Source organism: Aphelocoma coerulescens, chromosome 4A (genome assembly GCF_041296385.1).
Source record: "Aphelocoma coerulescens isolate FSJ_1873_10779 chromosome 4A, UR_Acoe_1.0, whole genome shotgun sequence".
Lineage (NCBI taxonomy): Eukaryota > Metazoa > Chordata > Aves > Passeriformes > Corvidae > Aphelocoma > Aphelocoma coerulescens.
The window spans coordinates 5,182,487-5,206,733 of NC_091018.1; the positions used below are offsets into that span (position 1 = coordinate 5,182,487).

Sequence of the window (24,247 nt, forward strand, 5' to 3'; positions counted from 1 at the left end):
TAATTTTGAGAAGTTACCTAAATTCTGGATTAAACCTGAATAACAAATGCTGGGGGGAGGGGCAGAACATGGACAATATTTTTCCATGGGCAAAACTACATAAAATCAATAACAAAACACACTCTACTTTACATTAACCACGTGCATTTATCTGCACCTTCATTTGTGCTGCGAAAACACACGTCATTGGGGTGGTTTAAATTACCCATTTTCCTCAAAACACTTGCTGTTGCGTGGTTTTATTTTCATTCCAGCTAAAATTATCCACATATGTAAAAAAACTAATTAAAAAATGAGCTCTGAAACCAGGCCTGAGAAGGGATGGGATGAACACAACTTGCCAATAACCTCAGGTTGTGCCAAACTGCCATTATTTATGTGTTTTCTCCTCTGCCACTCCATTTCTGTCATGGGGATAGAGAAGCAGATCCATCAGGGATTCTCCCACGGCAGCAGCTGCTGCTGATCCGCTGACTCCAGTCCCTGGGGCTGGGACTGAGGTGAGCAGCACAGCAGAGAGGGGCTCCTCCAACGCATTCCTCAGCGCTGGGAAGGACTGAAAACCACCGGAGTCTGGAGCTCAGATTTAACCTCCGACTTCCTCATTTCCTGAGGAAGAACCGTGTGCAATTAACTTCTTTCCAGATTTCGGCCTGAACTATAAATAGATCCCAGGAGGAACCAAGGGCTGGGGCATGGCAGCACAAATGCCACAGAGCACTTCTTGCCATGGATTAATTGCAAACCTTTTGGCTACTGATGCCCTCTGGAATATTTCCCTCTCACCCTCAGTTAACTCATTCTCTGCACCTCCACCAAGGAAATCTGGAGAGCTCTGCCCACCCTGGACTCCTCTGGAATTTAATGAAGTCATCTGGCGTCTTCCAAAGGACTCCTGGCTTGATTTTGAATGCTGAGAAGGGGATTAATGAGACACATGGAATTAGGGCAATGCATAGGGAAGCAAATCATCCTTTTCCTCTCATGCTCCTAGAAAGCAAGGACAAGATTCAGTATTGCTTATATTCCTTGCACCAAGGTCAGTGGGAATTATGGATCAGGCAATGACCAGGTAGGTCTTGGATGTGTATAAATCTGATTTTATTAATTTATTTCCTTATCAGGAATTATCTTACCCTGTCATTCGAGAAGTCCTTACTCTGCCCACTCAGATCACTTCTCCCTCAGGAGCAACTTCTTCTCAATCCTACTGATACTTTCTTTCAGTACAGAGATGATTTTAAGAAATGTCCAAGAAATAAAGATACTGGATTAAAACAAACAAACAAACAAAAAAAAACCCAAAAAACAAACAAAAAAAAAAAAAAAAAAAAAAACAACCCCAACCACAAGCAAGAACACCCAACAAAAAAACTTTATTAGAAAACACTTCTGCAGAGCAGGTAACAGTCCAATTCATCTATCATTTTGCAGTGATGACATAATGAGTAATTTCCAGCTGAAATATTTTCTGAGAAGCAAGAGCAAGGGGAGAAAATGTGTTTGAAAGCTAAACAACAGTATTTCCATACCAAAATCTGCACTTAAATTTCCAAATGCAGATGCAGGAATCTTGCACTACTTTTTCAGGAATGCTGCAGTCATCTTTGCTTGCTGATTTTGCAGAAAATTAAATGCTTTCACATGTGGATGTGGCACTTGGTTTAGTGGTGCTGGGCTAATGGTTGGACTTGATGATCTCAGTGCTCACTTCCAACACTTCTATGATTATATATATATTATAGAAGCACAATTAACCAGTATTTTGGAGAGAAATGAATTTCAAATTCTCCATTAGAAAACGGAAAACAGTGACCTTTACTTCCCTTGCTACCAAAGGGGTTTAAGCCTTAAAATATTAATTACAACAAGTGTAGTGTGTAAATGTTCCCATTTCCCAACCTAATCCTTGGAGTGAAACATTCATACCCGAATCCCATCCCTCTCCTGAGCTCAGCAGCTCAGTCAGGATGTGAATTCCATCCTGCAGCTCCATTTTGCACCCACTGTGTTGGAGATTTGGAGGTTTGGCGTGCTGAACTCAGAGCTGTTCCTGTTGGGAGCGTTGCGGGAGCTGAACAAAGCCAACGAGTTCAAGAGGGCTCCTCTGGCTTTGGATGTTTCTATGTTCTGCTCCTGGGAGATCTGAACACTTATCTGGTCCAGGCTGTTCCTTATCCAGCTGCCAGTGAGGAGGTTTGTTATGGAACCACATCTGGCCAGGCTTTCTTCAAAAAACTGTTTGTAGAGCTCTGCCACTTTGGCTTCCATGTAGTTGTTGAGTGTGGAGTTGGAAAGAGGCTCCTCACTGAGCACGATGCTCCTTTCTCCAGCTTCATCTCCAGGCAGGGACATCACACTGGGATTTTTGGGATGCTCACACGGAATGGGGGACTGACCTAGGGGAATATCTATGGAGAGCAGGACGGGGCCGTCGGGAAGTTCATCCCACACATGGTCCAGGACACAGCCGGAGTCACACGTGTGGCCCCCCACACGGTCCCCCCCGATCTGCAGGTCAGGATAGTTCTGGTAAATGCTGTTGCATGGCCAGGATCTGTACAAATCCACCCGGTCCAGGCTTCCTCCTCTCTTGGGGATATGTAAAGCTGGGGATGCAGTTCCTTTAGCCAGCATTTCCTGACCTTTTGGGGGCTCCTTTTCTATGGATCCCGATCGAGGGCCGCTCCCAGCTTCCACTTTGCTGCTTCTGGCAGAGAGCTCCCCCTGCTTCTCACATCCATCAGCAAAGCCTTTAATTTTTGGGATGTCTACAAGTTTCTGTCTCCAGATTCCCTCTTTAGCCTTTTGGGATGCAGGAGATTTGCGAGGCTTATCTGGATGACAGTTTTCTTTATAGATGAGCCTTGTTAGGATGCCTTCTGCCAGCATGGTGACAAGTGAGAGCAACAGGGATCACCAGAGTTCCATGGAGCCCCAGGACTGAAAGACAGGCACAATACAACAACAACGACTATTATATAATAATTATATCATTATTATTACTATTATTATTATTAATGAACAATGCACTTCTCACAAAGACAGTGATTTTTCTTTCTCTCTCAAGCATTTATTTTTAGCAAACATTAAACTGCATGCTTTTCCTCTTTACCATGTCCACAAAAATCATTCTGAAGATACAGGGAGGGCATTAATCAGCTGCTTCATCTGTAACATCCCTTCTGCTCCCAGGTCTCTTCTGCGTCATGGCTACTTGAGACAGATTGTACTTTATAAGCTGTAAAAATCAGCAAAATCATTTTACTTGTCAGTATCAATACCATCAGTAATCAATCAATGTTTTCCATTAAAAGACAACAATTTCCAAGAGCTAAAGAGGTGACATAGAAAAGAAATAAAGATTAAATTCATATTTAGAGGTTGTTTCTGACTGGAGCCCTCCTGTGAGGTGCCAAGGAGCTTCAAAAGATACTGAGAGTTCTGCAACTGTATTCAAAATGCAGATCAAATGTATTTGGAGTCCCTCTTAACGATGAACTTAAAAGACATAAATAGTTAATTTGCCTTCCCCAACAGTGATAATAGTGAAGAGATAAGTGGCTCAAAATAATTTACTACATTTAATGATTCCTTATCATTCCTTCCCAATTCATTGACTGTTAAAATCAATGGGAATCTTCACACTAAGAGTGTGACCTGAACTCCCTGAAGAGATCATCACCGCTGCTTTTATGGAGGAATGGGAAACATGAACCTAAGAAAATCATTCAGTTCTTCAAATATCCTTTTAATCTCTCGTAATCAAAGTATCCACATACCCAAAGGGTGCTTGTGGCTCAACACTTTTCACCATACCTGTACACACTGGTATATTTGAAACTCGCTACACTGGGTCACTTTTCAATCCCAGTGCTCCTTCCAGGAGATATTCTAAAACTTCAGTTATTTGAGAGACAGAAATTTTCACCTTCCCCATGAAATTTACACGTTAGTACAGCACAACTGTTTGATTTTTTTATTTTTGTGGGGTTCTTTATTTTGGGGTTTTTTATTTTTCCCTCCCTGAAGCTGAAAGTAATATTGGAATTTTGAGGCCAAAACAGGCAGGAAAGGCAGGAGACCTGGTTACCTACAGAGTTATTTACATATGCAAAAAGCAGGGTAACACCTTCTTCAGCACTTCAGGGACTTGATAAACCAATCTCGAAAAAAAGATGAATACTTGGCAGTCCAAATCTTGCTAAAGGTCGATGGAATTTGGAATGCTGTGTGCCTTGTAGGATGTGGGTAACCAGGTCCTTATGCTGGTCTGTAGGACCTCAAGGTACCCAGCTCCTTCCCTGCTGATTAATTTTGGTTTATTGCTTTGAAAGTGCTCATGAAGAGCTAAAATATGGTAATCTTGGAAAAATTGATCCCTTCCAAATAAAGTAAGTGGTTCCCGTGCTCTGGAACAAAGAAAGGAAAAGAGAAAGGCACAAAAAGTCCAACTTACCAAGCCCAGTCGGGTCCGAGGAGGATTTCCCCGAGCCCAGAGCTCTCCTGCTACAGCTGCTGGGAGAGGGCAGATGGTTACACACTCTTTCCTCACTGCCGTCTGTGCAGAAAAAGTCTGACGCACTCATGATGCAGTTCCCCGGCTCTTTTTCCTCATAAAACAGAAGTGACCCCACTGGGAAAGGGTGCGGTTTTTGAACACAAAGCGAGGGCTAAGTCTAAAAGAGGATGTCTGAAAATGAATTGAGATGTTTCTGACCACAGTACGGTGCTGAGGAGCTGCTGCCTGCCAGAGCAGGGCACGGGGAGGAGCAGAGGGCCAGGGCTGTGCTGGGCGGAACAAGTTCAGAACCAAATTCCACTTCCATCCGCAGGAGCTCGGTGCTGCTCAGCTGACTTGTGGACTTACACCACTTCCCCTCTGGAAACACGCAGCTAAATTTAGAGTCTTGTGATGTGCCACTGATAGGAAAGAAGTTGGCAACTTCCTTCCATCCGTTTTTTGATTAAATACCCTGTGTCTATAAAATGCAAACATGACAATGTGCCAATCTGAAAGCAGCAGCCAATGGACAGCTCTGCGCAATCGTGTTGCTCGTTGACCAAAACCACTTTTTGGGGGCTCAGAAATTACCTCTGGCACATCCCAGGTGTCCCCATGGTGGTTTTAGGTGTCCTCTTCTAGCTGAAGCCAAGTTTATGCACTGAGCCACCCCACCCCTCAGCACAGGGTCCAACCCACAGACAGCCTGAGGAGTCTTCTGTTGAAGCCTTTTCTAACTTTCCTTTTCCCAGAAGATAAAAACCCCCAATACATAAGAAGCTGAACCTCATCTAAGTACTAGATAAAAGATCCTAAAAAGACACTATTTAATGACAGGAGCAAGACACAAATGTTCATCCAGTGCCACCCCCTGCCATGGGCAGGGACATCTTCCATTGTCCCAGGTTGCTCCAAGCCCTGTCCAGCCTGGCCTTGGACACTGCCAGGGATCCAGGGGCAGCCACAGCTTCTCTGGGCACCCTGTGCCAGGGCCTCCCCACCCTCACAGGGAAGAATTTCTTCCTAATATCTAATCTGACCCTGCCCCCTGCCAGTGGGAAGTCATGCTGTGCCTTAGAAAGTAGGTTTGGAGTAATTCTGGCCATACAGGTTCAATGAAGTCTGTAAAATTACCCCTCTTCCCTCCTTTTCACCTGTATTTCACAGAAGACTTCAGTTTTAATGGAGGCAAAATGAAAGATATTTTTACTCCCACCAAATTTATATAAAACTCATTTAATGTTTAAATGCTGTTCAAAATTATCTGATTTTTAATAACCTTATATGAGCAATTTCTGTACAGAAAGTGTGGCTGGGACTTCAGCAGAATCACTGCCCACAGTCTTGGCGGGCAGGAACCAGGATGGATCAAATTCCAAGTAGTCTTAAACCTCACCAGGCTTGTAATTAGTGCCAGCTGCAGCTGGAATTCTTGTGCAGCTGTTTCAACAAAACACAAAAGTAACAGAGAGAGAGAGAGGAAGAAATCAAGTCAGGTAATTTGTGTGGAGTGATTAAAACCAAGTCAATTTCCACTGCATACCCAGCAAGCTGGTCTGTGGAAGATGTCCCTGCCCATGGTGAGGGTGAAATGAGATGAGCTTTAACATCCCTTCCAATCCAAACCAGTCTGGGATTCAGGCGTTAAATGTATCAATATCCACGGAAATCAATGTCTTCTCTCAATAAGATCTTACCAAAAAGAAATTCCCTTTTATTTACAAAAATAAAGTCAGAATGAGATAGAACCAAAGTTATTTCAGAAGCTGAGCACAGTCTGCAGTTAGGACAAACAGCAAGGCAAGGATGTCAGAATTTAGAGACGAATATATATTGAAAAAGAATCAAAAATTACTCTCACAGTACCATTCGTATATGGAAAAAATAAATGCTACCACACTAAATGATACGATAGGAACTGTGACTGCATGTAGAGACCGTTCTTTCAGCACAGGTTCTGCACGCACATAAACATGAAATAGATATTAGCTGATTTGAAACGTTTTGTGTTGGGGATTTCCCCCTAAGCACAGCTGTTGCGAGCCCTTTATTTTCCATTGCAAAGGGAATTTCACCCGAACAGCCCAACACCGCCCCTGTCTCACAGGCCCGCCGCACAGAGCACCCGGGCCCCCCTCAGCCGGCGCGGCTCAGGCGGGAGAGGGGCGGGGCTTAGCGCTGACTGACAGCGGCACTGCCCAATAGCAAGGCGCGGGGGGCCCGCCTCGGCCGCTGAGTGGCTGCTGGTTGCCACAGCAACGGCGCGCGGCGGCGGCGCAGCGGGGCCCGGGCGCCATTGCGGGCCCTCACAGCGGGGCCGCGCGGGACGTGGGCTCCGTCCTGGGTCTGATCCACTTCGCTTCGTGTAGACACAAAATAACCTGCCCTTTGGAAAGAACTGAGGCCACATGGGAATTATAGTGCTGCTGACATTGTATTAATGATGTGCTGGTTTCCTTTTATTTAAGGGTTTTGAAATATTGAGCAAATTAAAACGAAGAAATGGCCAAGTTCTTGATGATATCGATAAACTAACCTGTGAGAGAAGGAATTACTGTAAGGAATTATAGTATATAGGAATAACATATATCGTGTATGTGTATAAATATAAATAGATATATACAACAATATTCATAATTACTATATATTACTCCTGCAATATATACAGAGCCAAGTCTGATACTTCGTGAATACAACACATGTATTTTGTACTAAATAAATTTATTTTGCATACGCAGTACTCACTACTGTGCTCACCTGTAGTAATCCAGCAATTTCATCACCTCGATTTTTACAATCCTTTTGCATTTCCAAAAGTTTACCAAGACAGACCAAAATTTTTAATAAAAAACTTCAAAATTGTCATAATGAACCTTTCAATCTAAAACATCCTACCAAGATCACAGAATATGGGTAAGTCACAGAATATTTCTGCAGGAAACTAAATAAAAGGTAAAGATTTGGGAATGATTTATTTGTGCCATGGGATTAGGATCTGAGCAACCTGGTGTAGGGAAAGTTGTCACACATTGTGTGCACACATGTACCTTGGTTTTTAAAGATTTTGGGAAACTATTTTTATTGAGCTTTACATTAATGAAAAACAACTGGGGTTTTCAGACTTTTTAATTTAAAAAAAGCAAGAAAAGCAGCGATTTTTCTGAGTTCAACAAGTGGAGTGGCACACAGGGGAAGTAAATGGTATTCATTACAATTCAGAAATGGCATTTACAGCCCTCTTCCCATCTCATGGGCCAGTTCTAAGACACTACAGAGGGACAAGTGTGAGGGACAAGCAATAATCCCCTTGAGAAGGCATCCTGTGACTGATGGTGCTTGGCTGTGCTTTAGCTGCTCACACAGCAGCTGATCCTGTAAAAATTACAAACCACTCTTTAAAAGATCATGTTATTGGTTTCCTCCAGAGGATGTGAATTGAAGTCTGGAATTTGGGCAAATCCCAGGGCAGGTCAGAGGCAGAGAATGCCATTTCTGTAACTCTTCAGATCTTCCAGGTGGTGCAGAACTTCCAGCATGTGAAGCTGGAGGGAGGTACCTGCTGATGTACCAGGCAAACAGGGAAGGTAAAAGTGAAGTTTCAGTTTAAAATTTATCCTGCACTGCCCTGTGGCAACACAAATATGAAATACCACAGCTCCCTGCTGTAAGCAGCATAAAGCTAATTAATTACAGTTTGTAAACAAGAGGGGAGGGGTGGGCAGGCTCTGTGAGTGTGGGAGCAGCTGCTGTGTCCCGGCCACTTCCAACCGGTCCCTGCCCCGGGGAATGAGTGGGAAGGCAGGATAATGTGGGAAATAACCCAAACCTTGACACACTGGTTTGGGTAGGTGTATCCTAAATTAAATCCCATTTAGTAATTAAATCCCATTAGCTGCAACAGGTGAGGGATCCAGCCCAGCAGACTTCACCCACAGCAGCAGCGAATCCCTGACGTTCACCTTGTATAAATCCTGAACTTTTAAAAAGCAGTATTTTCATCTGAAAACTCCACTTTTTTTCAGCTTCAAACTTCAAACCGTGAACAAAACATGCAAACAAGTCATGGTGTGAGAAAGTGTCCTAAAACAACTTTATTGGAATGATAAAGGAATGGTTAATATACAGGTTAAATCCTCAATGACTGCTTTCTACATAGGAAAACAATAAGAAAGAAAAGAAAAAATTCAGTTCTTGCACCCATGGAAACAGAAAACCAGCACAGAGGTAACAGATTCCTGGCACTCCTAAAGTCATGCAAGAGATCTGCATCAAAAAACTCAAGTTTTACACACACAACAAAGAGATTTTCAGTATTTTCAGTTTGTGTCGGTGCCTTGTTCCCCAGACAAAGGAATAATTCAGCCTGGCTCACCAGAGCTGCCTTAGGAATGCTGATACAGTTTGAACACTCCCATATGGCAAGGGGGGGACAGACGAGGGCAGTGACTTTGCTTTCTTAAACTTGGCCATTTTCTTGACTGTTGAGACAGGGATTGACCTCGTTCCAGAATGTTTTGGGTCGCTGAACTGACAGAATTTGGCAGCAACTTTTAATTACAGCTTCTCCAAAATAATGGCTGTAATTCACCAAACTTGCACAGGAAACACAGTGAATTGGGGTGGGTATAGAGACTTGTGTGTCAAATCCCACTTTCCTCACCAGATTTCATGTAGTATTCCACAGTTCCCAAACACTTGAGCAGGAATTTAGACACAGAGAAAGATTCAGCCAATATTAAGAAAGAAAAATCACCTCGTTCAGAAAGATGAAATCATAGTGAACAACAAAAATCTGATGCTGGATTTAAAACAACTGAACTTCCATCCCCAAAAGATTTTAAATTTCACAGAACTGCAGTAATTTCTGACGAAAGCTGTTAATAAAAAAGTACAGTTGTGTGTGTTAATCTTTAAGGCAAGGCAGCATCCATCCCTCCCTCTGCCTTGTGATACTGTGCTGCTTTTGTAAGCACAAGCTTCAAACTGCTTCCCAGGCTCCCAAAATGATAAATCAGGAATTAAAATATGGCCAGGAATTACAGGCTCCCTCATGAGCACTGGGAGAACACACAGGTTAATATTGCACGTGGTAAATTCACCCACACAAGACACTGAGAGATTTGCAATTCCTGTGATAGCTTTATGATATGGCAATAACAATGGAAATGAAGTTTTTAAACCTTAAAAAAAGAGAAGTCTTGCTTAATTACAATAACTTTTGCTATTCAAACATTTATTTCCTCATTTGGAAAAATACTATATGAACCTAATGGCTACTTGCACATGCAGTGAGATGTTTAATGCTCTAAGCAGTGTGAACTGGTATTTTTGTAGAGAAATACATTAAAGGCTTTCACCCTTACACAGGTAAGGAAATGCCATTTCTGGCCGTTTTGGCTTGTTTGCAACATTGAATCTTGCCCCAGATGTGTCATCGCTCGTGCTTAGGCAGCTGTGAGGAACCTGTGTCCATTGCCCACATCCCTTTTTGTCTAAAGAGCCCACACAGATCACTTAAATGAGAAATACATGGGGTTTGTTGGGGTTTTTATCATCTGTACAGTGTGTAACAATACAAACCTTAAATATCCATTCTACAGAAGACAAACACAACTTTCCAAAGTGACTACAGTGGTCAAACTACACAGTACCACCTACAAATTCATCTGAAACCAGGAAAGACACTGAAAAATTACTGTGTAACTCAGTAACATTTTTGAGGCAACTCAGGCACTAAATTAGTATCTGACGAGGTTTTAGATGCTGTTTTCCATAGTTTAAATAGCCAGATCTCTAAGTAAAACCCATCTGCATTTTTAGTACTAAAATAGTTTCTTTAAGTTTACACAAAATGGACGAATTGCCAGGACAGTTTAAACTAAATGTAACTCATTCATGTCTGATTGCTTCGGCTTCCATCAGAACCCGCTCCTGCTCCCTACCCTGAAACTCCCATTTCCATCCTGTGTTCAATTTGTGTTACTGACAGTGAATGCTGCAAGCACCAATCAAATGTTAGAAATCACATCTACATTTCTTGAAGCAGAGACAGTTGGACTATTTTATAAAAAGCTGTGGAAATTCCCTTTACAGACATTTAAGGCAGTTGAAATTCACGCTTGCTGCTTGGCCAGTGCTTCAGCTTCCTGAAACAGCAGAAGAGAATTGCACATTAGTAGTTTCTCAGTATGTTTCAGAAACAAACACTGTAAAACAATAACCTGCATTTTTCAGTCTTCTTTCAGCCTTTGTAAGGTGATCACAAATGGGAACAGAATGACAACAGAAGAAATGCAAAAGGAATTTCCTTTTGGTTTCTCCGAGTGTACTTTTGACTGCAGATTAATTCAACTACCTGCTAGCAGCACCATGACCTACAAGGAGACGAATGAGGGACGAATTCCCATTGCCCTCAGTGCAGCACCTCAGTGGGGACAGCCTGGCTCATTTGAAAGGACAAAGTTCAACATCTGCTAAGATGTGTTGGAGCCATTTGCTTTTGTGACTGCACAGAAATACTCAAGATAACAGATTCAATATCGTTGTTACCATGAGCCAGCATTGCTGAACAAACAAAACACATGAGGAAAAAGGACTAAGAGGGGAATTTCCAAGAAGTCTTAAGATTTTTTTAAGAGAGGAGACACAGTGGGCGACCCCAGCCTGCAGGGCAGGAAGTCCCACGGGTATCTCCCGTATCTTGGACGTGGTGGATCACTCTGGTTTTCCTGGCTAACTGCCCTCATTCTGCCTTTGAACTCAGGGCGTGGGAAGAGCCTGGCTTGGAGCTGCTGTGCTCCTGGCCCCTGCTCTGCTCTGCTGGCCTGTCATGGGTCAGAGAGCGGGGCTACGATGTTACTGTGCACCCACAGGCCTCGTGCGAGGACATCCCGGCCATCCGAGGCACAAAAGGCAGGTGAACAATGAAAGGAACATCAAAAAAGAGCTACAAAGCCTGGAAAAAAGCAGCATGGTTGATATTCTCTAAAAGACAAGCGGTTCTTTGAATGGTAAGAAAGAGGAGAAGGTTCCCTTGGCTTTGTAACAACTCCCTTAACCAGCCCAGGGCACTGCAATGGTGACACCTCACTGGCTTTCTTTTTGCAAGACAAAGAACTTCTCTTTAGAACAGACAGTGCAAAGCTGGAGAGGATTCCTGGTATTCCCCTCACACCCAGGAAGGCTGGTACAAGCAACCTGCTAACCTGTTTTTCTTGGAGGTGAAACTCCATTTCCTTGGGCATAGTCCTGCAAGTTATCTGGGAGAGGCTCAGTTTTCCAAGCTTGACACTGTCCCTCTTTCATAGTTTTCCTTATTTCTCCATCAAGGCCCCTCACTGAGCATCCTCTCAGTCCTTAAATCCATAATAAAGAAATAACTAAACATAGCTTTTAACTCACAAAATCCCCTCCCTTTAAAATCCACCCCTATTGCTTGAAGTAGAGATATTTAAGGTAAACTGAAGGCCAGCCTTTCCCAGAGTTTGTAGATCCAAAGGACAAACCAAACCACTAGGGCTCAGAAAATAGTTACTTGGATTTTCCATGCTCACTTCTGAGCCAGTCCTGTTTACCATTAATATCAAACCTTTGTGTTCAGAGTCAAATAACTTCCCAAATCTCTCCCGATGATTTGAATGAAGGTTTCCTGCCAAGGCTGCTCCCAGCCTCCTGCCATTTTCTGCAGATGCCATGTCATTCCCTACAGCATTATATCCAAGCTGCACAAAGCTATGCTGGAAATGCCAATTTCAGCACCTACAAATCCATGTACCCTCCTCAGCAGCAGGCAGTCAACCTGACTGGACATCCTAATTGTGGGAGGGACTCCCAAAATCAGCCCCAGAGCAGGATGCAAGGGATACAAGGTCACTTCTGCAAAGGTTATTTACCATTAGCAGCCCAACACAACATGGAAATTCAGCGGAGTACAACTGTGTTCTAACCCTCCTGTTTAAAATTCACCTTTTCCTTAGGTGAGGACAGAATGGGAGCATCCCTTAGGACAGAAGCAGAGTTCCTGACAGCCATGCTGGCTGCTCCTGCCAGCCAGCAGGTCTGGGAAGCAGCGACGTTCCCAGCATTACTGAGACAGGTGACCTGATTTGTTATGGCAGCAGCTGCTCTCCGCTACCCCTGCACTTCCCAGGGGAAAGGCAGGAGCTTCCCTGCATCCCAGAGTCTCAGGATTGCTTCCTGGTTGCTTGGCTCCATCCTGCACACTCTGCAGAGCAGTGCACTGCAGATGTTCCAAGGAACCTCACCAGGCACTGGGCGCAGCTGGTGGAATGATGCTGCTGGTGGGTGATGCTGGGGCGCAGATCCTGGGCTCTGCTCTGTGGAACTCTTTCCTCATCATATCATTCCCATCAGTGGAGCTGGAGCTGGAAATTTGGCTCCCAAAACCGCTTCAGTCTGCCCCACAACCTGCAGTGCTCACTGCTCATGGGTCACCATCCACCTTTAAAATTAGGTCTCTTAGTGATGTGCACAGCATGACCTCTGACTCGTACATGAGTACAGCTGAAAGGGAGCGGCGTGTTTAGCCATTGGAACAAGAAAGCTGGAAGCGACCTGGAGGATCCTGCTGCTGTCAAGTGGAACGTATAAAGCAGGCTTGTCTTATCCTATCAAAATCAAAAGGAGAATTCCAGCCCATTGCATCCACAAAGCAGCAGCCCAGTTTGTAATTGGCAAAGGAAAATAAGCTTTGGATAACAAGCTGGAGGAAGAAATTACTCTGAAGCAAGATTATGTTATTTCAGAAACAGTGGCTCTGGTTTCAAGGGATTTTCTAGTAGAAAAATCTCATCAAAATTTCACATGAATTAATTTTTTTTACTGAATCGAATTTTTTTTACTGAATCTTTTATTTTGGGATAATTTTTTCATCTAGATTTCTTATGCGTTCTTCAGTGCTAATATTAACTACTCTTTTGAAGCTGAAGCCTGGGAGCCTCTGGAGACTGAGTATCCTAGGGAGATTGATGGGGGCAATGACACCACATGTGCCAGATCCTATTCTGAGCAGAGGGGGAGGTGGTGTCAGCCACAGGCCGGGACTCACTGTGAGGAGGTGCTCACCTACCTTTGACCCAGGAGGTGCAGTCAAGCCCAGAAACGCATACACGGCGTTGTTCTCCCGCGCCTCAAAGAAAGCATCATAGTCCTTCATCATGGCAGAAGGGAGAGGGAATAAAAGACAGAGAAGTGAATTGTCAGAAGTAATCTCAGCTCAGTTTGGGGTGTCACCCAACCCACACCAAGCAAACTGCTTCCTGTGGCCAAATGCGAAATCCAGCATCACCTCAAGTACGTGGCATTAGCACTAACAGCACACAAACTGGTCTGGCTGGAAAGGGACAAGCTGGGAATTCATTCTATATCCCAACGAGATGTTGCTGTGAGGTGCTCCAGCTTTTCCCAGAGGGACAGACTCCTCACAAGGCAGGTATTGTCACTGATCTGGTATGGACGTTCCTCCTGCGGAAGCAGCTGAGCCTGGACCTTGTCCTCAGAAACCCTGATGTTCCCAGATGTCATTGCTAATTCCTGATAATGATGGCAGCTGTGCAACTGTGGACTCCAGCTCTTAAATCTGTCAGAAGTTCAACTGGAACTTTTACATTGAAAGTGCACCTTTCCCACCACATTTCCCACTAAGGATTAGTCTGTGCAAGTGAAGGCAATGGGGTGGCACTGTTCACTCACAGTGTATTACAAATGCCCTAAACACACACAGCCACTTCCCAGGAAAATTAAGGTAATAAATAAATAAAAAGAAATACCAGTTGCCAAACCCCAACTAAAGGAACTCAGAAGTATTGTGCAATCTCACTGTTGTTCAAGTTACTACACAATTCCCTCACTCCGACTTCTGAACTCAGGAGGGAACAGTCCTATGACTTTCCTGCTCTCTGTTTTTAACTGATGCACATTACCAGCCTCTTCTAGCTTTCCTGGGCAACGTTTGGATGCAGCAGTCCTGGCTGGGAAGCCCAAGGCAGGCAGTAGCTCAGTCTCAGCCTGGAGTCAGGGAGAGCTGTTCAGGGCACGCTGCTCCGGATTCCTGACTGACTGGGAGGCAAAAGCCTAAGGAACAGCAACTGCTGTTTGAAAAGAGCAGAGAGGGGCAGCTCTAAGGAGAAGCTGCTGCAGCTGGAACAGAACAAAGTACAGGGACTAGAAGATTCCAGCTGCCTGGACTTCAGGGATATCAAATTATTGCTTCATTTGCACACGCAGCATTCGCGTGCTGGTTTGATAAAAATGTGTATGATTATGGTAAATCCTCCCTGAAGCCCTTCTGTTGACAGGACTGGGGCTGCTTGATAACACAGGGATTGTTTATCTTGCTGGTGCATAGACCATGAGCCTGCTCCACAGTGTCTCCCAGGACAGGAATTCCTGGGCCTGAGGAGCAGGGCTCATGCCAGCCCACACAGCATCTCCAGTTCCAGCCTCTCTGCTGTGCATGGGCCAGGAAAGCCAATTTGCTCTTTGCTCTGCCAGTTGTGCTGCATCAGATGGAACAAATAGGGAACTTCATGCTTGAGAGGCATCAGATAAAGACAGAAAGAGGTTCAAATTCTGGGCACAGAATTAAATTTTACCTTCCTGAAAGCTGAACTGTAGCCACTCAAATCCAGGAACATTAAACTGACCGAATTTCAAAAGTTCAATGTGACATCAACCAAAATTCTGGGGATGATATCATCATAGCAAGAACCTTGTGACCAGACTCTGCTCAGACAACTACTGATCTGTCACTCCAAAACAACCTTTTTCCATGTCACAGCCAGTCAGTAAAATTTTGAGAGCCAAGTGGCACAACAGCTCACTGTGGATATTATTTCAAGTTCTGCTTCTATTACAAGCAAGAAAAATTCTTGGCACGTCGAGAATAATTTCTTTCAGTAGGCACAGATTTGTCTCACAAAGGTCCAAAACTGGCAGGTCCTGACTTACAGACTGTGCAGGCCACAACCAGACTTCAAAAGGACCAGAGGAATGCACACTGTGAGCTCTGTTCAGAAGATACTAAGTTTTAAAAATAAAACTAACAGTTAATCTAATAATCATTCAAGCATGGCCTGCTGGGTACAAGTACTGCAGGGCAACTTACTTTTCATCAAGCATTAAAGTAATTACAGTAGGATTTGTGTTTGCAACACGAGTTTTAATCTGTCCAAGGCACTGGAGTAAGTGAACCACAGCAGCCTTCCTTGTGCAAGCAGCACACAGAGCTGGTCCCAAGAAAGATCAGAAAACTGATTTATGATCATGGCAGACATCAATTCATATCATCTGGAGATTCACTCCTACTGGCAAACCCCACATGGGCAGAACAGATCTCTGAACTTGCTACAGAACATAAGGTTGGTGTAACAGGGCCAGATTTCTGTGAGGTGTTAGTTCACAATCCTGGGGAAAATGAGGATTAAAAAAACCTGGGAACTTTCAAAGCCATAAGATGGGAAAAAACTCATAGGAAAAGAAAATTACATATGCACTGTAAGGTAGGATCCGAATCAAGAGGTCCACATTTCAACCTCTCCTATGGTGTGACTGGAATATTCAAGAATCAATTATTACTAAAAGCCCAAGATGGGGGAAATGTCTAACACCTCCCACAGCCTTCCCAGTTTGGACAACTGCAGCTGGGCAAGCCCTGCCTTGCTGCTCACCGCAGTGAAGCACAGGCTGTGGCAGCGAGGCAGAGGAGTGGGATGAGCACAGGGAGAGCTGGAGGTGAGTGGGATGAGCACAGGGAGAGCTGCAGCAGCCCTTACCCCGAGGTAGCGGCTGTCGTTGAAGAGCCGGGGGGGCAGGGGGTTCCCGCTCGCTGGCCGACTGTCCTCAGGGACGTTCTCCCGCATCCATTTCCGGTTCTCCTCATTGGCCGCGATATCCTTCTCCTCAAATTCAATTTTGTTGGCTTCCAAGAAGCCTAACACATCTTGTTGCTGCTTTTTAATCTGTCACAAAAGAGAGATGGCAAACAAAATCAGCGAAATAATTTTAATGCGGTTCCGGGGTTCGCTGCAGAAACCAGGGGGTGCAAACTGAAAATTTTCAGGCTGAAAATGGGAGCAGTAAGAAAATTCTAAGAAAATTCTTAGAATCAAAAAGTATTTTCTGAAGAGTCAGAGCTGAGCCTTGACTTGGCTCCTACAAAACTGAACAGGCTGAAGCCGAAAGATGCTGTCCCTACACACATGTGGGTGTTGTGAACCTTAAAGGTGCCCACCCAAAAGCAGAAGTGTGAGCAGGGCCCTTATGCTGGCCAGGTTTTACAGTTAACTCAGGGGAATGTTGTTTTTTCAGGTGCAGTGGAGCTTTGCTGGAGGCACATTTGAGGTACACACTGCTCCCCTGTGCCCTTGGAAGCACAGGCTGAATCCCCCTTCCTTCTAGAGTCCAAGTTTTTGTCCACCTCAGTGCTGAAAGAGACTTCACCAAGCATTTTTGGTTCATGCTTGTTTGCACAAAAACCCCTCTCCTGCTGTGTCCTGGGTGTGTCAGCAGGGCAGGTACAGTTTCTGGAGGGCTGTGACCCCACATCCCCATCCTCACTCATGTCAGGAAGGCTGGCTGAGGTCCCACACCTGATGCCACCCGTCCTTGTGCACTCACACAGCATCCAAGGGAAAAGCAGGATCTGTGTGGCAAGCACAGTGCTGGCTCTGCACATGGAAGGTGGGTTTTATTACTGTCATTATGAATGACTGACTTCTCGACACAGAGATGTTCTGCTTATGCTCTGCTCTCCCTCTGCATGACTTTACCACCACAAAGGACACTATAACCATGCAGATCCTGGCAAACAATAAAAAAATGGAATTTAATGGGAAATTTGTTTTGTTCAAATTACCCCCTTCACTGCAAAGCCAGTCCAAGGCCTGGCTTTACCCTAATGAGCTGGGTGCCCCAGGAGCAGCGATTCACACAGATGTTGCACTGGTGCTAACTCAGGTCAGCCGCAGCTCCCGGAGCAGCCGCTCCATATACGGCCACAGGCAAACCCGGAGCTGCCGGGGTCAGGGACAGCCAGCCTGGAGCCAAATATGGAGCCCGTCCCCCGGCTCGCACAGCCCCGCACCCACGGGCACCCAGCCCTGCCCCGGCTCGCACAGCCCCGCACCCACGGGCACCCGGCCCTGCCCCGGCTCGCACAGCCCCGCACAGCTCCGCACCCACGGGCACCCGGCCCTGCCCCAGCCCTGCCCGGCCCGCACAGCCCCGCACCCACGGGCACCCGGCCCTGCCCGGCTCGCACAGCCCCGCACCCACGGGCACCCGGCCCTGCCCCGGCCCGCACAGCCCCGCACAGCCCCGCACCCACGGGCACCCGGCCCTGCCCCGGCCCGCACAGCCCCGCACAGCCCCGCACCCACGGGCACCCGGCCCGCACAGCCCCGCACCCACGGGCGCCCGGCCGCCCTGGGAGCTCCAGGAGCAGCAGGGAGTGTGGGGACAGCGCTGCCCTGAATTATGTGGGCTGCGGAACACAGCCCGGCAAATCCAAAGAGGGAATCTTCAAGCGTCCCCTGACTCGGTCTGGAGCTGCTCTATCCATGGCAGGTTCAAGCAGACCTCAGGAGGGGGCACCCGGCCCAGTGCAGCACAAAGGAACTGATCCTGCTCTCCCGACACAGGGAAATGTGCTCCCAGCTCCAGCAGGGAAGCTGCCTGCCCAGGGCTGCGAAGCCAACGTCATTCCTCCGACCACAGGAGCCGCTGGATTCGCTGTGTGAGCACCCCGAAACACAAGGATATTGCTAATTTTCATCATGGCTAAAAATAAATCAATCTAGAGGAGTTAATACCGCCCCGAGGAAATAATTCGTGTAGAGGCTGTATAAAAACATTCTCAGCAGACTCAAAGCTCTGGGTAAGAGGTTTCCTTGCCTGCCTCTAACAGCAGCAGGAAGGAGCAGGGGAAGCTTTTCTCCGTTGTGCTCTACAGCTCAGAGTGGAAAAAAAGGGAGCACTTCCTTCATGAACTGTTCTGTAGGGCTAAGATAAGGGAAAAGTCTTTGGAATTGTAGAGTCCTCTGTTAGTACGACCTAGTAGTAAATGTAATTTTTTTTCCCTGAACCAGTTACATTTTTAATTTACCATTTCCTACAATCTCTAAATTTCAGATCCAAGTAGTTTTTATTACTCTCAGGTCCTTAACTTGTCCAAAATCCATTGCTCAGTGACTACACACTTTGAGATGCCCCAGAATTATTAAGGAATTAGAGAAAACCAAGCTTTTACGAACACTATCATTAACCTGTACACTCTGCCATGTAAAAGAAGAGCTCTGAGTTGGACAGGAATCAGCATTTTGATCCCCTGAGAAGTCACTTTATTTTTTGAATCATTTTGAGTATTAGATTGTCTCAGCCACACACAAATCCTCACACCCTCCCAGCATCTCAGTGGGACAGTCTCTGGGTTGTTTTTTTCAGCTCCAGGAGGTACAACCACATCCCAAACTGATGACTGTGGCTCTGAAGGGTAATCACAACCCTCTCTGCTTGTTTTTAAAGAGCTGGCAAAGCTGGAAATGTATTTTTTTCTGCCAGAAAAAGCACTATTGTAAGGCAAGCATGAAGTTTGGTTTCTGTGTTGCTCTCAGGCCATCTGTAGTCAAGGGAGGTAATTCTCTAGAGAACTCTACAGAAAAGCAAGGATGGTGTTGATGCATGAGGAATATTAGTCTGGAACCCTTGCTTTCTGGCCAGACAAAAAAAAAGTTGGAAGATTAAGCAGCAATGTTTTCTCCCAGCTCCTCAGACAAGTCTTCCAGCCACGGTGATGAGCACTTACACAAGAGCAGCAAATGCTCCAGAGAAACGGGGCACGCAGAAGGGACACCGAGCTGCCAGATCCTGTTATTTTATGGGATTTTATTTAGAAAACTTCCATTAATCTCAGGCAGTGGAATAGCACTGGGAGGGAAGGGCCGAAAATAGAGCAAGAGACGTCTGCTGCTGCTTCAGGGTGTTTTGTCTTACTTGAAAGGGCACACGTTCTCCTTGGGACAGAGCCTGGAAGATGGTTCCTGCTGCCCATGTTTGGGAAGGAGCGAGGATCCTTTCCTCAGGATGCGCCTGTCAACACGCAGCGCTCGCTTCCCAGAAAACCTCTCCCAGTTGCCGAAGCAGGCATGGACAGCGGCCAGCGCTTCCCAGACCCCGCACCTCGGCCTACGTAAACAACTGTCATGTCTGAAGCCGCTCTGGCCTCTGAAGTGCAGCTCACTGCAGTTGGCAAACACGAAAATCCTTGTTTATCCCAAGTGCTCCTGACACACTGTGCAAGGCCCAGAGCAGCAGCGGAGAGCCGGGAATGCGCCCAGTCAGCGCAGGAGCCGAGCAGGGCCCTGAGGCTTGGGACCAGCACGGGGTGGGGCAGGAGAATTTATGGAGACACAAAAGCACAAGAACAGAGAAATGCAAGACACGGATGGACAGACAGCTGTAAGGGTGGGAAGAGGCTGAGGGAAGGAGCAGAGGGAATGAGCAAAATGGAGCAGGGGAAAATACCGGTGGGATGGAGAAAGAGAGATGGAAGGAGAAGGGATGGGAGCAGGTGAAGTCAGTACTGCTGGGAGGAAGGGCTGCAGCCTCTGGAGCTCCCCACTGCCCTGCCTTGGAACAAGGATACCCTCGGAACAGCCTGTCTTGCTCACAGGTGCCTTTATCCCCACCCCAGAAAAAGAAACACATCCTGGTTTCTCTGCCTCAACACACACTTGGGAGAAAAACAACTCCTAAGGTGAGTGGAGATATTCTGCTTCTTGCTGATGTTCCCAAGATACTACTGAAAGGAACATTTAATGAAATAAATCTATTTTCTCTTTGTTTTGGCTTTCAGGGTCTGTTCCCAAGACAGAAACAGCTTTATGGCAAGTTATTGGTGGTTAAGCGAAGTCTCACCACACACTGTGATCCTGTGCTAGAAAATCCACTGGGTATCAAGATTCCCTTCTTTTCCAGTTACGAGCCAATCATGGAACATTAAGCTTTCAACAGAGCATGGGCAGAAAATAACATAAAAATGAGTGTAGAATTGTGAACAAGTACTGCCCCTCACTTCAGTACACATCAGAAATTCAATTTACTGTTCTTAGATCTAGCTCCCATCAGTGATATCAGTAACACAAGAGAAATCAGGTCAAAGCTGCCAAGAGTACAAACAGGTGATGTTTGCCAACAAATCAGACCATCAAAAATAAAGTTTTAACCCCAAAGTGGGAATAAACTTTCCAGAAAATGCTGCAACATTTTAGATTCTCTTCCAAATCTTTACTCATTGAAAAAAAAAAAATCAAAAAAATGAATTCGGCTAAAAGATAATAAGCAGAAAAGGAGGAAGGGATGATGCTGTGGGACCTTGGTCCAGCAAGCAGGCAGCATTCCAGCCTCAGCTCCAGCCAGGACTGTGCTGGCTGTTCAAGAGCCAACTTCTCCCAGCACCACCCCACTGCAGGGAAACACTTATTTTAAACACTTTTTGGAACTGAACATCACAGAAGGTTCTATCTCAGGCACACACACAGAGCACAGTCCAGTCCATGCTGCTGGCCAAGAAAGGGTTTGGGCTGGTTTTCTTTCAGTCTTGTTATTTTTTCAGTTTATAAATAAATCCCTTGTTGGACAATAGACATGTTTTGGAAACCTATTTATGGACCATTGGAACCCAAAGTAAGTTCACAGTCTGAGTGCTGCTGTTTTGATCCAACAACGAACTTGCTGACCACGGCTCTGCCATCCTGGCCCTTGGCACGGGGCTTCTCCACCACTTCTGTGGGTCCTGTGTCCCAACTTCCACACAGGGGAAAAACACAGATTTTATTAATTGCTTTCCCAAACATGGGATTAAATGGCTCATGCTTTATTGTGAGGATTTAAAAGAATTATAAAGAGATTTCTTATGATGTTTTCAGCCATCGTTATATCATCAGTTATAGCATCAGGACAAAAAGCAAATGGCCTCAAATTGCACCAGGGAAGGTTCAGATTAGGAATTAGGAAAAAGTTTTTCACGGAACTGGTTATGAAGCATTAGAACAGGCTGCCCAGAGAAGTGGTGGAGTCCCCATTCCCTGGAAGTGTTCAAAACACATGTGAATGTGGCATTGAGGACACAGTTTAGTGCTGAACATGGGGCTGGGGCTGGGTTGAAGGTTGGACTTGATGATTTCAAAGGTCTTTTCGACCTTAACAATTCCATGGTTCTGTGATTCTCTCCAGCTCCTGCTGAAGGTGTGTCCTGAACTGCCTCTCCCAACCTCACAGCTGGGATCCAGCACCAGGACAACAGAGAAGCAACACTTTAGAGCAAATCTTACACATTTCTCAATTAAGTTTCAAGACAACACCACATTTAAAAGGGGATTTTTTTTTTCCATTTCCAATTCCAGCCTTCTGGGTTCTAGATAAGCAAAAGCAACTACAGCATTAAAGCAGTTCTATTGTACGCCAATGATGATTTTAAAGATGCTGCTTCATACTTAGTGGGAGCAAATCTTTAAATCCCAGAAGCTGCTGCTTTGTGCAGGAAGGTGAAGTCCAAACTCCAGGGGATGCTACTGGTTGTGGCCAGACTTGTACCCAGTGGTTCTCCAGAAGCTTCAGAGTCTTCTGAAGATGGATAAGCTGAAATGTAAGCAGTGAATGGGAAAAGTGCAATGCAAGATATGTTCAGCAAATTCTGGTGGCAGCCACCAGCAGCAAGGTGGAAACCCCCAGGAAGTGATTTTCCTTGGAGGAATGGGCAGCACAAGGAATGCAAAGTGCTGCCAGGACAAATTGACTTGTTACAGGGTGTCCTGTGGACTGAGCTGTGGCCACACTGCCACACTCCACTGCCACTTTTTGGAATTCGAATACCAACTATTGGGGGTTTTGGTTTGGTTTTCATATGTCTCACCTAATTTCTCAAATGGCCTTGCCCTCCTCACCTGAGTCCCTAATGCAGAAGCTCATCCTTGCAAATGAGCTGCAAAATGCTTAGAATTTCTCCTCCCACTACAACCTAATTTGTAGGAATTAAACAGCCCAGCAGCTCAGCCATGGATTTAAATGTCACAGATTCCTGATGGCCCCCTAAGCTCATTCTCCACCCCAGCACAGAGCAGCAGGGCTCCCTTCCGAGCAGCCTCAGTCCTGGCCTCCATCACAGTTTTCCTTGCTTTTACTCTAATACTCCAGAAGCTAGTTTTTTGTCTAGAGTGGTTTTGTTGGTTTTATTTGTATGAATAAGCCAAATTTTTCCCCCTATAGTAGCTTAAAAATCCAATGTGCCAGTTCTGGTGGTGTCACTGTAAATGCTGGTCAGAGGGTGGGAAACCTGCACGCAACTCCAGCAATGACCTGGCTTGATCAGAGCTTTGCCAGGTGTTTCCCAGCAATTCCTGTCTCACTGTTACTTCTCCCTGCCTGGTAGAACATCTGCCTATTTTTAGGTCTGGGTAATTATCATCACAGAACTCAAAGCACTTCTTTGTTCTGGTTATTTTAAGCAGAGCATTACATGTAGTGGTGCCATCATTGTCTCTCCTGATGGTTCCCGGTCTGGAGGGAATAAGATTGAGGACAAACATAGCAAAACCACCATGAACTTATGGGACCTAAATCAAACACAGGAGGCTGGAAAAGCTCACGCTGGACTTGTGCTGCTCCTTTTTTTTTTCCAGAAGTTCAGCAGTGTCCAGATGGACTCCATATGTACTGACTCTCTCCCTGCAGGGTCCTTTGGGGAAGTCCATGGGATATCCACATGATTCCTGTACAGCAGCGCTGGTTTGATGTGGTTAGACCCCAAAAGCTTAAAATTGGTTTATTTGGAAATGGTTTTTACCACCAGGCACCCACCAACCCTGGGCTGTGTCAGTATCACCAGCCCAACACCTGGGGCAGGAGGGAACAGGCTCCGGCTCCCTCTGAGAGCAACAACCACATTCCTGCTGCTCACATGTGGGTTTAGAAGACCCTTTCTAAAAGCAAGAAAAGGTGAAAGGATGCAAAGGGACCCCCACTCAAGAGCAAGACTGGGGGAAAATCCAGGCTACCAAAAGGTTTTTGCAATTTAACCTGGAGGTTACATCACGTCTGGCAGCACATGGCCTGTGTCCAACAGGGCTTTAGGCAGGCATAAGGTACCACCCCACAGACCAGATTTTGGAACACAAGCCAAAAATATAGCTGGAACAAAGGACAAAGTCTGCACTTCCCAAAACAAGACCATTACTTGCTCCAGAAACCATAGAAAGTTACATAAATGAAAAAGCTGATTCATGAGAACAAAAATAAAAGCTTATCTCATGGATTATAATGCCATTGTAATTGCATTCATTCAATAAGCCAAAGCCTAAAAACTTGTTAAATCCCACACCAACAACACCCAAGTCCAAAGATCCTTGTGTGTTCAACAAGTTTTTTCCTACCCAAAGAACCAAACAGGAAAGTTAACGTCACCTCCATGTACTAAAGTCCTGGGGATCAGGATTCTCAATGGAGCCAAGGGGCACTTAGAGACCCAACTCCCACTCACTTTTATTTACTCTGACACAGACTGCAAAGAGAATAAAATCCTAGGGGGATTTGGCATTTAGTTCCCTTGGGCTACTTTGGGAAGTTCAGCCAGCACCACCGGCCTGGCCTTTCTGATTGGCACAGCCCAGCACAGCTGAGCAGGTTCCTAATTGCCACACTGCCAACTTGCTGTTGGAGTTCAAGGAATTA

At 45.6% G+C, this 24,247-nt stretch overlaps 2 protein-coding genes across 2 annotated transcripts in view; both read right to left on the bottom strand.

The window, feature by feature from the left end:
- Positions 1 to 1,395: 1,395 nt before the first annotated feature.
- LOC138110183 (TLR adapter interacting with SLC15A4 on the lysosome-like) lies at positions 1,396 to 4,670 on the bottom strand. Its single transcript, XM_069014893.1, has 3 exons — positions 4,460 to 4,670; positions 3,116 to 3,241; positions 1,396 to 2,943 (listed from the first exon to the last, which is right to left on the bottom strand). Exon 3 carries the CDS (start codon positions 2,890 to 2,892, stop codon positions 1,966 to 1,968), a length of 927 nt encoding a protein of 308 aa, XP_068870994.1. The 5' UTR covers positions 2,893 to 2,943; positions 3,116 to 3,241; positions 4,460 to 4,670; the 3' UTR covers positions 1,396 to 1,965.
- Positions 4,671 to 8,570: 3,900 nt separating this feature from the next.
- The window catches only part of SH3BGRL (SH3 domain binding glutamate rich protein like), a 30,369-nt gene continuing 14,692 nt past the window's right edge, over positions 8,571 to 24,247 (bottom strand). The window contains exons 2-4 of the mRNA XM_069015073.1: positions 16,297 to 16,482; positions 13,593 to 13,673; positions 8,571 to 10,650 (exon numbers count right to left, since the gene is read on the bottom strand). Coding sequence (XP_068871174.1) covers positions 10,618 to 10,650; positions 13,593 to 13,673; positions 16,297 to 16,482 — 300 coding nt within the window. The 3' untranslated portion in view covers positions 8,571 to 10,617. The remainder of the gene's footprint in view (positions 10,651 to 13,592; positions 13,674 to 16,296; positions 16,483 to 24,247) is intronic.

Bases quoted from the DNA above. Each gene is read 5' to 3' on its own strand.
- LOC138110183 (XM_069014893.1), bottom strand. From the start codon at position 2,892: ATGCTGGCAGAAGGCATCCTAACAAGGCTCATCTATAAAGAAAACTGT.